General features: G+C 71.1%; 1 protein-coding gene across 1 annotated transcript; it reads right to left on the reverse strand.

Moving 5' to 3' along the window:
* Nucleotides 1-942: 942 nt before the first annotated feature.
* On the reverse strand, nt 943-13353 carry SSH3 (slingshot protein phosphatase 3). The gene is made up of 14 exons (XM_075712357.1): nt 13303-13353; nt 11914-11951; nt 11517-11682; nt 8500-8618; nt 8360-8431; nt 8161-8226; nt 6593-6781; nt 6042-6135; nt 5815-5943; nt 5695-5741; nt 3970-4116; nt 2274-2474; nt 1212-1458; nt 943-1128 (listed from the first exon to the last, which is right to left on the reverse strand). The coding sequence occupies exons 1-14, from the start codon at nt 13351-13353 to the stop codon at nt 943-945; spliced, it is 1752 nt and encodes a 583-aa protein (XP_075568472.1).
* Between the last annotated feature and the right edge of the window lie 2283 nt (nt 13354-15636).

A 15636-nucleotide genomic window follows, 5' to 3' on the forward strand; every position in this document is an offset into this window, starting at 1 on the left:
GGCCCCTGCCCCTGCCCGGCTCCCGCCGCTGCCCCAGGGCCCTGCCCCTTGCCCCTTGAGCCCCACTCCCGCCTCGGCGTGCAGCCCCAACACCATGAAGTAGCCACTGTGGATGACCTGGCTATGGCGGAGGCCTCCCTGCCGCCTCCCCAGCGCCCGGCCTGCCCCGCCACTACGGCCACAGCAGGCTGCCGGCTCCCTGCCTCGCTTCACTCCTCCGCTGCCGGTCCCCGGGCCTGCCCCAGTCCCGGTCCCGGCCCCGCGGCGCAGCGCGGCCTAGGCCGCTGTGGCCTTGGCAGCCCTGCGCCCGGCTGCCATAGCAACCAGGCAGGAGCCCCGCACGCATGCTCAGAGCCCCGCACGCATGCGCAGAGCGGCCCCCCGCGCAAGACATGCTGGGGGATGTAGTCCTCCCCCCGCCCCACGGCGCATGCGCGTCTCCGCCGCACAAGATGGCGCCGGCCCTTCGCGCTACCCCGCCGCGCCCCGTCCCCGTGTCCCCCGGCGGCAGGGCGGGCTGTGGGGCGCCGGCACCCCCCGCCCCGGGCTGACCGGGCTCCCGGAGGTTACACCCAACCCCCGGTGCCCCGGGGAGAGGCCCTAGGCGTTCACTCTGGCCCCTACTGATGCCACTCACCCCTGCCCCCGGCTGGGCAGGAGGCCCCACGCTTGTCCCCACCGCCCCCCGGGGCAGGACCCACGCCAGGGGCAGCCATTTCCACTCTTTATTCTCAGTGCCGGCGCGGTGCGGGGTGGCAGCGGGGCCCTGTGCGTGGCGGGGGGGTGATGAGGCGGGGCCACCTCCGTCCCCCAAAAGTGCAGGCAGCGCGGGGTGGTGGGAGGGGCGCGCCGGCTCCCTGGCCACGCCCCCAGCAGGCCCAAGCCCCGCCCCTTTCCCTTTGGTGCCGTGGCGACGGGGGCGCTCCGGGCCCCCCGCTCCGGTTAGGGGGCGGGGTCGGCACAGGGGGCGGGGTCAGAAGGGCTGGAGGGGGCGTGGTCTCGGTCGGTGGGGGCGTGGTCTGGGGCGGGGCCTCCGTCCAGGCTGGCCTGGCGCACCACCCGGCGGGGCCGGGAGGAGGGCCGTGCCCCCGGGGGGGGTCCCCGCGGCGGGGGTCCCTCCTCAAAAACCTGCAGGGGGGTACGGGGGGGGGGGGGCTCAGCCAGCGCTACGACCTGGCGCGTCCCCCCCGCGATCCCTGCCCCGCGCTCACCTCGTTGGCGAGGGGCTCCTCGGGGGGCTCGGGGGGCTCCAGCAGGCTGATGCTCCGCATGACGGCGCACAGGGAGATGCGGGGGCGCCGGGAGGGTCCCAAAAGCCCCGCCCCGCTCGCTTCCTCGGGGGGCTGCGGGGAGGGGGCCGGGGACAACCCGCCCTCGTCCCCCCGGGTCACCTCCGGGCCCTCCTCGGGCCGGGGCGCCCGCTCCGCCGCTTTGGGCTCCCACAGGCTGCTGTGCCGGCTGCCGCGCACCTGCCAGTCAGCGGCTGGCCCCGCCCCACGCGTGGAGCCACGCCCCTTCCGGGGCAGGGCGGGGCTCCCGCAGGCCCCGCCCCCCCAGCCATAGCAGCAAAGTGCTCCGGGGCGTGGCCACAGCAACCCCACCCACCCTGCGCAAATGGGGTGTGGCCGTGGCAGACCCCACCCGCCACGTGCGAGGGGCGTGGCCGTGGCAGACCCCACCCACCACACCCCAGGGGTGTGGCCATGCCAGACCCCACCCACCACACCCGAGGGGCGTGCCCGTGGCATGCCCCACCCACCACTCCCGGGGGGCGTGGCCACGACAGACCCCACCCACCACACCCGAGGGGCGTGCCCGTGGCATGCCCCACCCACCACTCCCGGGGGGCTTGGCCACGACAGACCCCACCCACCACACCCGAGGGGCGTGCCCGTGGCAGACTCCACTCACTACACCCGAGGGGCGTGGCCATGACAGACCCCACCCACCACACCCGAGGGGCGTGCCCGTGGCAGACTCCACTCACTACACCCGAGGGGCGTGGCCATGACAGACCCCACCCACCACACCCGAGGGGCGTGGCCATGTCAGACCCCACCCACCACGTGCAAGGGGTGTGGCCGCGGAAGACCCCACCCACCACAGCCAAGGGGCGTGGCTGTGGCAGACCCCACCCACATCGCCCCAGCAGCCCCTCTCCCACCCAAGGGGGTGTGGTCACACCCGCCCCCACCCTCTCCTGCCCGAAGGGGCGTGGTCACACCCGGCCCCGCCCACAGGGCGTGTCCCGCCCCGCCTCTTGCCCCGCCCACCTGGCCTGCAGGATGCCCTGGTAGAAGTCGAGCTGGCGCATGAAGCCGGGGTTGGGCAGGACGCCGGGGCGGCAGTGCCGGACGTGCCGCAGCGCCCGCTCCAGGGGCCACCCGAACTCCTTCATGGCGTAGGCCAGCACCGTGGCCGCCGAGCGGCTCAGCCCCATGCGGCAGTGCACCAGCGCCCGGCCCCCGACGGCCCTGCGGCACCCGCCCGCGCTGCCACCGAGCTCCTGGCGCGTCCCCAGACACCCCCCTGTCCCCAGGGACCCCGTGCCCCAGGGCTCCCACTGTCCCCAGGGACCCCGTGCCCCGTGCTTCCCCTGTCCCCAAGGCTCCCCATGTCCCCAGGGACCCTGTGCCCCATGCTTCCCCATGTCCCTAGGGCTCCCCGTGTCCCCAAGGCTCCCCATGTCCCCAGGGCTCCCCGTGTCCCCAGGGCTATCCATGTCCCCAGGGCTCCCCGTGTCCCCAGGGACCCTGTGCCCCATGCTTCCCCTGTCCCCAGGGCTCCCCGTGTCCCCAGGGCTATCCCTGTCCCCAGGGCTCCCCGTGTCCCCAGGGACCCCGTGCCCCATGCTTCCCCTGTCCCCAGGGCTCCCCGTGTCCCCATCCCCAGGGCTCCCTGTGTCCCCAGGGACCCCGTGCCCCGTGCTTCCCCTGTCCCCAGGGCTCCCCATGTCCCCAGGGCTCCCCGTGTCCCCAGGGACCCTGTGCCCCATGCTTCCCCTGTCCCCAGGGCTCCCCATTTCCCCAGTGCATCAGTGCCCCGTGCTTCCCCATGTCCCTAGGGCTCCCACTGTCCCCAAGGCTCCCCATGTCCCCAGGGCGCCCTGTGTCCCCAGGGACCCCGTGCCCCATGCTTCCCCTGTCCCCAGGGCTCCCCGTGTCCCTGTCCCCAGGGCTCCCCGTGTCCCCGTGCCCCAGGGCTCCCCGTGTCCCCAGGGACCCCATGCCCCGTGCTTCCCCTGTCCCCAGGGCTCCCCATGTCCCCAGTGCATCAGTCCCCCAGGGCTCCCTGTATCTCCAGGGACCCTGTGCCCCATGCTTCCCCTGTCCCCAGGGCTCTCCATGTCCCCAGGGCTCCCCATGTCCCCAGGGACCCTGTGCCCCATGCTTCCCCTGTCCCCAGGGCTCCCACTGTCCCCAGTGCATCAGTGCCCCAGGGCTCTCCATGTCCCCTGGGCTCCCACTGTCCCCAGGGACCCTGTGCCCCATGCTTCCCCTGTCCCCAGGGCTCCCACTGTCCCCAGTGCATCAGTGCCCCAGGGCTCCCCATGTCCCCAGGACTCTCCACGTCCCCAGGGCTGCCACTGTCCCCAGGGGTCCCCGTGTCCCCAGGTACCCCATGCCCCAAGGCTCCCTGTACCCCAAGGACCCCAAGCCCCAGGACTCCCCAAGTCCCCAAGGACCCCATGCCCAGGGCTCCCCATGTCCCCAAGGACCCCATGCCCCAGGGCTCCCCAGCTCCCAGTGCTCCCAGTGTCCCCAGAGCTCCCAGTGTCCCCATGCCCCCCAGCACCTCAGTCATCAAGACACCTCCCCCTGTGTTCCCCCCCATATCCCCCCCGCAGCCTGCCCCTGGCTCCAGCCCCTGCCCCTCCGTGTCCCCCATACCCTGTGCCCAACGCGTGTGCCCCCAATGTCCCCCACCCCACCCTGCCCGTGCCCCAGGGCTGGCCCTGGCCCCACTGACCGGACGCGGGAGAGGAAGAGGAAGGTGTCATTCCAGTGGGGCAGGAGCTGGGCCGTCTCCTCGTCGTACACCCGCACGTTCATGTAGGTGAACAGCGCCGGGAAGAAGTTGTCGATCTCCCGCGCCACGTTGAGGATGTGGGTGACCCTGCGGTGCCGCGGGGCAGGGGACACAGCCGGCACGCAGGGTTGGGGCTCTGCCCGTGCTCTATGGGGTGCCCCACAGTGCCCCGTGTCCACCCTGCCGCGGTGCCACAGCCCTGCTGCACCCACCCTGCCAGGTATCCTGTGATGACCCCAGGCCCACCCTGCTGCGTGCCCTACAAAGACACCAAGCCCACCCCAACGGGTGTCCCACATGACCCCATGCCCACCCCATCAGTGTCCCACGATGACCCCATGCCCACCCCACCATGACAACCCACGGTGACCACATGCCAGCACCACCACGACAACCCGTGATGACCCAGTGCCCACCCCACCATGACCCCTCATGATGATCCCACACCCACCCTGCTGGGGCACCTCATGATGACCATGTGCCCACCCCACCACAGGCCTATACCCACCCCACTGTGACACCCCAGATGACCCCGTGCCCACCCCACCACAGCCCTATGCCCACCCCCACTGGGATGCCCCAGATGACCCCATGCCCACCCCACCATGACACCCCATGATGGCCCTATGCCCACCCCACCATGACACCCCAGATGACCCCACGTCCACCCCACCATGACACCCCAGATGACGCCATGTCCACCCCACCAGGACACCCCATGATGGCCCTATCCTGCCCCACCATGACACCCCATGATGGCCCTGTGCCACCCCACCATGACACCCCAGATGATCCCGTGCCCACCCCACCGTGACACCCCATGATGGCCCTATCCTGCCCCACCATGACACCCCATGATGGCCCTGTGCCACCCCACCATGACACCCCAGATGATCCCGTGCCCACCCCACCGTGACACCCCATGATGGCCCTATCCTGCCCCACCATGACACCCCATGATGGCCCTGTGCCACCCCACCATGACACCCCATGATGGCCCTGTGCTACCCCACCATGACACCCCAGATGATCCTGTGCCCACCCCACCGTGACACCCCATGATGGCCCTATCCTGCCCCACCATGACACCCCATGATGGCCCTGTGCCACCCCACCATGACACCCCAGATGATCCCGTGCCCACCCCACCGTGACACCCCATGATGGCCCTATCCTGCCCCACCATGACACCCCATGATGGCCCTGTGCCACCCCACCATGACACCCCAGATGATCCCGTGCCCACCCCACCGTGACACCCCATGATGGCCCTATCCTGCCCCACCATGACACCCCATGATGGCCCTGTGCCACGCTACCATGACACCCCATGATGGCCCTGTGCCACCCCACCATGACACCCCAGATGATCCCGTGCCCACCCCACCGTGACACCCCATGATGGCCCTATCCTGCCCCACCATGACACCCCATGATGGCCCTATCCTGCCCCACCATGACACCCCATGATGGCCCTGTGCCACCCCACCGTGACACCCCAGATGATCCCGTGCCCACCCCACCGTGACACCCCATGATGGCCCTATGCCCACCCCACCATGACACCCCCGATGATGCCATGTCCACCCCACCATGACACTCCATGATGGCCCTGTGCCACCCCACCATGACCCCCCAGATGACCCCGTGCTGCTCCATGCTCACCGGTTCTGCTGCAGCTCCTCCAGGTTGGCCGCGTTCCACTCGGAGCCCTGCGTGGTGACGGCGGTGAGGGGCGGGGACGGCCCTGCCCGCCCCGCCCGCCCTGCCCGCCCCGCTGCCCACCAGGTAGAGGTGCGGGAAGACGCGGGAGGGCCGGTCCATCTGCGCCAGCACCAGCAGCATCTCGTTGTCGATGAAGTCCTTGTGCTGGGCCAGGCTGTGCCCCGTGCGTCGCTCCAGCTCCTCCCGCACCTGGGCACCGTCGTGGGGTGAGGGATGGCCCCCGTGCCCGCCCCTGCCCGCTCGCCGGGCTCTCTGCCCGCCGGGCCCCCCGGCCTGGTGACACCCACCTGCTTGGAGGTGACGCTCTCCAGGTCAGCGCTGGCCATCACGTCCCGCAGCAGCCCCCGCACCGCCTGCTCCGACAGCTCCGGCGCCGCCGGCCTGGCGCCCGCGTCACCGCCACGCCAAGGCGCTCACCTGCCCCACCCAGGCCACGCCCTGCCCAGACCCCCGCCTCCTCCGCTCCCAAACCCCGCCCCACACGGGAAGCTCCACCCCGTTCCTTTAAGCCCCGCCCCTCCGCCAGACAAGCCCTGCCCCTTCCATTAGCCACGCCCCATCGAGGCCACACCCAATATAGGCCACGCCCCAATCGAGACCATGCCCAGAGACCACGCCCCACACGAGGCCACGCCCCACACGAGGCCACGCCCCACACGAGGCCACGCCCCTCCGCACACCCCCCTCCTCCCTACCAGAGCCCCGCCCTCACAGCCCCACCCAATCGCCCCACCCCTTTACCGCAAGCCCCGCCCCACCCGCACGCGCCCCCCCCCACCGCAGGAGCGGTGCCGATTGGCCGGCCAGCGGAGGGGCGGGGCGAGGGGGCGGGGCTTACCGGCGGGGCGGGGGCGAGGCGGGGCGCACGGACTCCAGGTCGGCCATGGCCAGCCACTCGTTGAGGCAACTCTGCTCCGAGGCCAGCGCCGCCGCGTAGTCGCCGGCCCAGGCCAGCGCCGGGCCCCCCGGGATGTGCCCGCCGCGCGACGCTTCCTCGCAGGCGCGGTGCAGCTCCTGCAGCACGGCCCTGCCGCACGCCACCTGCCGCCACCGCCCCGGCCGCCGCCCGCGTCTCCTCCTCGGCACCGCGGCCAGGCGCGGTGCCCGCGGCCATCCCCCCCGCCCCGGTTTGGCTCCCTCCGGCACGTGGGTGCCCACATCCCCTCTCCCAGGCGTGCGCGGCTCGCGGCCGTGCCCAAACCCGCCCCACGCCCCCCGCTCCCGTGGCTGTGCCCGTGGTGGTGCCCAAATCCCCCATGCCCATGGTGGTGCCCACGTCCCCCAGGCCCATGGTGGTGCCCACGTCCCCCAGGCCCATGGTGGTGCCCAAATCCCCTGTGCCCAGGGTGATGCCCACGTCCCCCAGGCCTACGGTAGTGCCCAAATCCCCCATGTCCATGGTGGTGCCCATGTCCCCCATGCCAGTGCCCACATCCCCCAGGCCCATGGTGGTGCCCAAATCCCCTGTGCCCAGGGTAGATGCCCATGTCCCCTGTGCCCATGGTGATGCCCACATCCCCCAGGCCCATGGTGGTGCCCAAATCCCCTGTGCCCAGGGTAGATGCCCATGTCCCCTGTGCCCATGGTGATGCCCATGTCCCCTGTGCCCGTGGTGGTGCCCAAATCCCCTGTGCCCAGGGTGATGCCCATGTCCCCTGTGCCCATGGTGGTGCCCACATCCCCTGTACTCATGGTGGTGCCCAAATCTCCCATGCCCACGGTGGTGCCCACGTCCCCTGTGCCCATGGTGGTGCCCAAATCTCCCATGCCCAGGGTGGTGCCCAAATCCCTCATGGCCATGGGGGTGCCCACAGGGGTGCCCACGTCCCCCAGGCCCATGGTGGTGCCCAAATCGCCTGTGCCCATGGTGATGCCCATGTCCCCTGTGCCCATGGTGGTGCCCAAATCTCCCATGCCCAGGGTGGTGCCCACGTCCCCTGTGCCCTGGGTGATGCCCACATCTCTCACGCTCATGGTGGTGCCCACGTCCCCTGTGCCCATGGTGGTGCCCATGTTCCCCATGCCCATGGTGGTGCCCATGTCCCCCATGCCCATGGTGGTGCCCATGTCCCCTGTGCCCATGGCGGTGGCCACATCTCCTCGTGCCCATGGCGATATCCATGTCCCCCATGCCCATGGTGGTGCCCATGTCCCCTGTGCCCAGGGTGATGCCCATGTTCCCTGTGCCCATGGTGGTGCCCACGTCCCCTGTGCCCATGGCGGTGGCCACATCTCCTCGTGCCCATGGCGATATCCATGTCCCCCATGCCCGTGGTGGTGCCCACATCCCCTGTGCCATGGTGGTACCCACACCTCCCCTGTGCCCAGGGTGCGTGCCCACATCTCTCGTGCCCACGGGGGTGCCCACGCCCCCCCTGCCCACGGACACCCCCGGGGCTCGCTCACCACATGGTCTGGACAGAGATGGGTTTGAAGATGCGGGTCTCTCCCCCAGACGTCACGCTGAACCCCCTGGGCACCGCGGGGAGACGCGTAGGTCAGGGTGGGCACCCCAGCCCCACCCCTCCCCACAAGCCCCACCCAAACCTGCCAGCCCCACCCTCATAAGCCCCTCCCCTTCCCAGAAGCCCCGCCTACCCCTTACCCATCGCCGTCGAGGAAGACCTGGGTGTCGCTCCAGAGGGGCAGCACCATGCCCAGGGTGCAGCGGGTGGCCCTGGGATGGGCAGAGGTCAGGGGGTGCAGCCACCCCCCCCGTGTCCCCCCTTCCCGCGCCCCGCTCACCCCTCGTGGGCGAAGTCCACGCCCAGCAGCACCGTCTCCCCCTCGGCTCCCGCCTCCTCGGGCCGCACCACCAGCAGGTACCGCACCCGCTGCGGCCGCGCCGACTCCAGCCGCACCGCCTGGGGGGGGGGGGGGAGGCCATGAGGGGTGTCCCCTGCACCCCCGGGGGCAGCGCTGCGGGATCTGCCCCCCCGTGTCCCCAGTGCCCGGGGAGGAGCATCGACACACTGGGGCGCAGGCTGGGCTGTATCCCATCCCCATCCCATCCCGTCCCGTCCATCCCCATCCTGTCCCCATCCCCATCCCATCCCATTCCATCGCCTTCCCATCCCATGCCCATCCCATTCCATCCCCATCCTGTCCCCATCCCATCCTATCCCATTCCCATACCCTCTTCCCTGTCCCATCCGTCCCTATCCTCATCCCATCCCATCTCATCCCATCCCCATCCTGTCCCATCCCATCCCGTCCCATCCCATCCCATCCCATCCCCATTCTGTCCCCATCCATATCCCATTCCCATACCCTTCCTGTCCCCATCCCTATCCCATTCCATCCCCATGCTGTCCTCATCCATCCTATCCCGTTCCCATACCCTTCCTGTCCGCATCCCTCTCCCCATTCTCATCCCATCCCCATCCATATCCCATTCTCATACCCATCTTTTCCCCATCCCTGTACCCATCCCGTCCCATCCCATCTTGTCCCCATCCATATCCCATTCTCATACACATCTGTTCCCCATCCCTGTCCCCATCCCGTCCCATCCCATCTTGTCCCCATCTATATCCCATTCCCATCATGCCCCCATCCATATCTCATTCCTATACCCTTCCTGTCCCCATCCCATGTTGTCCTGTCCCATTCCCATCCTGTCCCCATCCGTGTCCCCATCACACCCCATCCCATACTTTCCCCATCCCATCCCATCCTGTCCCCATCTCATCCCTATCCTGCCCCATCCATATCCCATTCCCATACTATTCCTGTCCCCATCCCTGTCCCCATCCCACCCTCATCCTGTCCCCATCCATATCCCATTCCCATACCCTTCCTGTCCCCATCCCTGTCCCCATCCCACCCCCATCCTGTCCCCATCCCATCTCATCCCATCCCATCCTGTCCCCATCCATATCCCATTCTCATACCCATCCTTTCCTCATCCCTGTCCCCATCCTGTTCCATCCCATACTGTCCCCATCCATATCCTATTCCCATTCTGTCCCCATCCATATCCCATTCCCATACCCTTCCTGTCCCCATCCCTGTCCCCATCCCATCCTTTCCCCATCCCTGTCCCCATCCCCATCCCATCCCATTCCACCCCTGTCCCCATCCCTTCCCTATCCTTCCCCCATCCATATCTCATTCTCATACACTTCCTGTCCCCATGCCTGTCCCCATCCCATCCCGTCCCATCCCATTCCCACCCTGTCCCCATCCATATCCCATCCCATCTTGTCCTGTCCCATCTCATCCCCATCCTTTCCCCATCCCTGTCCCCATCCCATCCTGTCCCCATCCCTGTCCCCATCCCACCCTCATCCTGTCCCCATCCATATCCAATTCCCATACCCTTCTTGTCCCCATCCCTGTCCCCATCCCCTCTTGTCCTGTCCCATGCCATCCCCATCCTGTCCCCACCCCTGTCCCCATCACCATCCCCTCCATCCCCTCCATCTGCCCCATCCCCTCCATCCCCTCCATGCCCTCCATCCCCTCCATCCTCTCCATCCCCTCCATCCCCGCCATCCCCTCCATCCCCTCCATCCCCTCCATCCTCTCCATCCCCACCATCCCCACCATCCCCTCCATCCCCCCCATCCCCTTCATCCCCTCCATCCCCGCCATCCCCTCCATCCCCTCCATCCCCTCCATCCCCCCCATCCTCTCCATCCCCTCCATCCCCGCCATCCCCACCATCCCCTCCATCCCCTCCATCCCCACCATCCCCACCATCCCCTCCATCCCCGCCATCCCCTCCATCCCCACCATCCCCTCCATCCCCACCATCCCCTCCATCCCCCCCATCCTCTCCATCCTCTCCATCCCTCCATCCCCACCATCCCCACCATCCCCCCCATCGTCTCCATCCCCTCCATCCCCTCCATCCCCACCATCCCCTCCATCCCCCCCATCCTCTCCATCCTCTCCATCCCCTCCATCCCCACCATCCCCTCCATCCCCACCATCCCCACCATCCCCTCCATCCCCTCCATCCCCGCCATCCCCACCATCCCCGCCATCCCCCCCCATCCCCCCCATCCCCCCATCCCCTTCATCCCCTCCATCCTCTCCATCCTCTCCATCCCCTCCATCCTCTCCATCCCCACCATCCTCTCCATCGTCTCCATCCCCTCCATCCCCACCATCCCCACCATCCCCACCATCCCCCCCATCGTCTCCATCCCCTCCATCCCCTCCATCCCCACCATCCCCGCCATCCCCTCCATCCCCTCCATCCCCGCCATCCCCCCCATCCCCCCATCCCCTTCATCCCCTTCATCCCCTCCATCCTCTCCATCCCCTCCATCCCCACCATCCCCGCCATCCTCTCCATCCCAGCCATTCTCTCCATCCCCCCCATCCTCTCCATCCCCTCCATCCCCAACATCCCTCCATGCCCTCCATCCTAACCATCCCCCCCAACCCCCCCATCCCCCCCATCCCTTCCATCCCCTCCATCCCCCCCATCCCCGCCATCCCCTCCATCCCCTCCATCCCCTCCGTCCCCTCCATCCCCCCCATCCCCTCCGTCCCCTCCATCCCCCCCATCCCCTCCGTCCCCTCCATCCCCCCCATCCCCTCCATCCCCTCCATCCCCTCCATCCCAGCCATCCCCTCCATCCCCTCCATCCTCTCCATCCCCCCCATCCCAGCCATCCCTGCCATCCCCTCCATCCTCTCCATCCCCTCCAACCCCACCATCCCCTCCATCCCCTCCATCCCCCCATCCCCACCATCCCCTCCATCCCCCCCATCCCCCGTCCCCCCATCCCCGGGTGGCCGTGCCCTACCAGCCGGACGGCGTCCTGGGGACGCAGCAGCCGCATCATGAGCTGCAGGTGCTGCTCCTGCCGCCCCGGGGCCTGCCCGGGGGGCTCGGCCGGGGGGGGCTCGGCTGCCAGCGGCTCCTCGGCGGGCAGCAGCAGGGCGGCCCCCTTGACCATGACAAAGCTCTGCCTGGGGGGCAGGAGGGCCCCGAGTGGGATGTGGGGCCCGGCCCGCAGCACGACCCAGCCCCCATGGTTGGGGTACCCCCAAAGCGCTCCCCTGAGATGGGGGGAGAAGCTTGGGGGTGGCTGGGGCACCATGGGGGGAGCAAAAATGCTCCTCGGGGTGTAGCTGTGTCCCATCCCCCCCCCGCAGCGACCCGTCGCGTCCCCCCCACGCCGTTTGGGAGCCCCTTCTCACCGCCGCTGCAGCTGCCTGCGCCGGGACGCATCTTCCTCCTGCGAAGCACGGGGCGGGGGGCAGTGCCCCCGGGGGGCCATGAACTTGGGGGACAGACCATGCCCGGGGGGCCTGGCAAGCACCCTCGGCATGTCCTGCCGGGGCACCGCGGGCCCGGGACACCCTGCCAAACTCCCCCCCCACCCCCCGCCAAATCCCAGCAGCATGGGGCATTGGCAGGGCCCCCCGTGGGGGAGCATGGGGGCCATGGGAGGGGTCCCACTGGGGTTAAGATCCCGTGGGGAAGCATGGGGGCCCTGGCAGGGGTCCCACTGGGGGGTAAGACCCCGTGGGGGCCCTGGCAGGGGTCCCACTGGGGGGTAAGAGCCCATGGGGGAGTGTGGGGGCCCTGGCAGGGGTCCCACGGGGGGGTAAGACCCCATGGGGGAGCGTGGGAGCCCTGGCAGGGGTCCCACGGGGGGGTAAGAGCCCATGGGGGAGCGTGGGGACCCTGGCAGGGGTCCCACGGGGGGGTAAGACCCCATGGGGGAGCGTGGGAGCCCTGGCAGGGGTCCCACGGGGGGGTAAGAGCCCATGGGGGAGTGTGGGGGCCCTGGCAGGGGTCCCACTGGGGGGTAAGACCCCGTGGGGGAGCGTAGGTGCCCTGGCAGGGGTCCCACTGGGGGGTAAGAGTCCATGGGGGAGCATGGGTGCCCTGGCAGGGGTCCCACTGGGGGGTAAGACCCCATGGGGGAGCGTGGGGGCCCTGGCAGGGGTCCCACTGGGGGTAAGAGCCCGTGGGGGCCCTGGCAGGCGTCCCACGGGGGGGTAAGACCCCGTGGGGGAGCGTGGGGGCCCTGGCAGGGGTCCCACGGGGGGGTAGATCCCTGGGGATCCGCCCTGGGATGCCGGGGGGGTCCTGTCCCCGTGTGTCCCCCCCCCGGGTGCTGCCCTGGGGGGAAGTGCTCGCAGGGGGGGCCCCTGGGCTGTGCACCCAGATAACGCCCAGTGGTTACTCGGAGGAGGGGGCGGGGGGCGGGTACTGGGAGCACTGGGGACAGTGGGAGCAACCGGGGACAACCACCCCCCCCACGCACCCCCTCCTTCCCTAACTACGGGGCAAACCCCAGCCGGGAGTAGGGGAGACCCCAAAGTGTGCTGGGGGCAACCGGTTCCCGGGATCTTCCCACCGGGAGCAGCCGGGACAGCCCGGACACCCCCCCCCCCCACCATCCCGGGACTCCCCGGGGCAGCGGCGCTTCCCACCGGAGCGCCCGGCCGAGCCGGGACCGCCCCCCCCCCCCCCCGCCTCCGGCAGCCGCTCCCCGTCCCGGCAGCACCCGGCGGCCCCGGATTCGGCCTTTACCGAATCGCCTCCGTTCCCGGAGACCGGCCCCGTCCCGCACTCACCGCGGGGTCCCCGGCGGAGCCCGCCGCCCGCCGCACCGTCACCAGCGCCATGCCCGCCGCCGCCCCGCCGCACCAGGAAGCGCCGCCGCCGCTGCCCCGCCCGGACGGGAGCGGGCCCGGGCACGGCACGGCCTGCAGCGGGACACCCCCCCCCCCACCCCGCCCCGGGAGCCCCCGGGCCGCCCTCCCCCCGGAGCCCCCCCCCGCCAGGTCCCCGGGACATCCCCCCCCCCCCCCCCCGGCAGCCTTCCCCGGGACCCCCATCCGTCTTGTCCCGGCCCCCCCCCCCCCCCAGCATCCACCCCCCGGCACCTGGGACCCCCCGCCCAAGGTCCCCAGCAGGCGGGAACCCCCCGAGGGTCCCCAGCACCTGGGACCCCCCCCCGCCCCAGGTCCCCAGCACCTGGGACCCCCCACCCAAGGTCCCCAGCAGGCGGGAACCCCCCGAGGGTCCCCAGCACCTGGGACCCCCCCCGCCCCAGGTCCCCAGCACCTGGGACCCCCCACCCAAGGTCCCCAGCAGGCGGGAACCCCCCGAGGGTCCCCAGCACCTGGGACCCCCCCCCGCCCCAGGTCCCCAGCACCTGGGACCCCCCACCCAAGGTCCCCAGCAGGCGGGAACCCCCCGAGAGTCCCCCGCACCTGGGGGCACCCGGGACCCCCCCCCCCCAACCCAAGGTCCCCAGCACCTGGGACCCCCCACCCAAGGTCCCCAGCAGGCGGGAAACCCCCCGAGGGTCCCCAGCACCTGGGACCCCCCCCCGCCCCAGGTCCCCAGCACCTGGGACCCCCCACCCAAGGTCCCCAGCAGGCGGGAACCCCCCGAGGGTCCCCAGCACCTGGGACCCCCCCCGCCCCAGGTCCCCAGCACCTGGGACCCCCCACCCAAGGTCCCCAGCAGGCGGGAACCCCCTGAGAGTCCCCCGCACCTGGGGGCACCCGGGACCCCCCCGCAACCCAAGGTCCCCAGCACCTGGGACCCCCCACCCAAGGTCCCCAGCAGGCGGGAACCCCCCGAGGGTCCCCAGCACCTGGGACCCCCCCCCGCCCCAGGTCCCCAGCACCTGGGACCCCCCACCCAAGGTCCCCAGCAGGCGGGAACCCCCCGAGGGTCCCCAGCACCTGGGACCCCCCCCGCCCCAGGTCCCCAGCACCTGGGACCCCCCACCCAAGGTCCCCAGCAGGCGGGAACCCCCCGAGGGTCCCCAGCACCTGGGACCCCCCCCCGCCCCAGGTCCCCAGCACCTGGGACCCCCCACCCAAGGTCTCCAGCAGGCGGGAACCCCCCGAGAGTCCCCCGCACCTGGGGGCACCCGGGACCCCCCCCCCCCAACCCAAGGTCCCCAGCACCTGGGACCCCCCACCCAAGGTCCCCAGCAGGCGGGAACCCCCTGAGAGTCCCCAGCACCTGGGGGCACCCGGGACCCCCCCCCCAACCCAAGGTCCCCAGCACCTGGGACCCCCCACCCAAGGTCCCCAGCAGGCGGGAACCCCCCGAGGGTCCCCAGCACCTGGGACCCCCCCCCGCCCCAGGTCCCCAGCACCTGGGACCCCCCACCCAAGGTCTCCAGCAGGCGGGAACCCCCCGAGGGTCCCCCGCACCTGGGACCCCCCCCGCCCCAGGTCCCCAGCACCTGGGACCCCCCACCCAAGGTCCCCAGCAGGCGGGAACCCCCCGAGGGTCCCCAGCACCTGGGACCCCCCCCGCCCCAGGTCCCCAGCACCTGGGACCCCCCCACCCAAGGTCCCCAGCAGGCGGGAACCCCCCGAGAGTCCCCCGCACCTGGGGGCACCCGGGACCCTCCCCCCAACCCAAGGTCCCCAGCACCTGGGACCCCCCACCCAAGGTCCCCAGCAGGCGGGAACCCCCCGAGGGTCCCCAGCACCTGGGACCCCCCCCCGCCCCAGGTCCCCAGCACCTGGGACCCCCCACCCAAGGTCCCCAGCAGGCAGGAACCCCCCGAGAGTCCCCAGCACCTGGGGGCACCCGGGACTCTCCCCCCCAACCCAAGGTCCCCAGCACCTGGGACCCCCCACCCAAGGTCCCCAGCAGGCGGGAACCCCCCGAGGGTCCCCAGCACCTGGGACCCCCCCCCCGCCCCAGGTCCTCAGCACCTGGGACCCCCCACCCAAGGTCCCCAGCAGGCGGGAACCCCCCGAGGGTCCCCCGCACCTGGGACCCCCCCCCCGCCCCAGGTCCCCAGCAGATGGGAACCCTCCAAGGGTCCCCGTCACTTGGAACCCCCCCACCCGGGTCCCCCGCAGGCGGGAACCCTCTGAGGGTCTCCAGCACCTGGGGGCATCTGGGAGCCCCCTGCCTCGGGTCCCCAGCAA

Source organism: Pelecanus crispus, chromosome 6, assembly GCF_030463565.1.
Source record: "Pelecanus crispus isolate bPelCri1 chromosome 6, bPelCri1.pri, whole genome shotgun sequence".
Classification (NCBI taxonomy): Eukaryota; Metazoa; Chordata; class Aves; order Pelecaniformes; family Pelecanidae; genus Pelecanus; species Pelecanus crispus.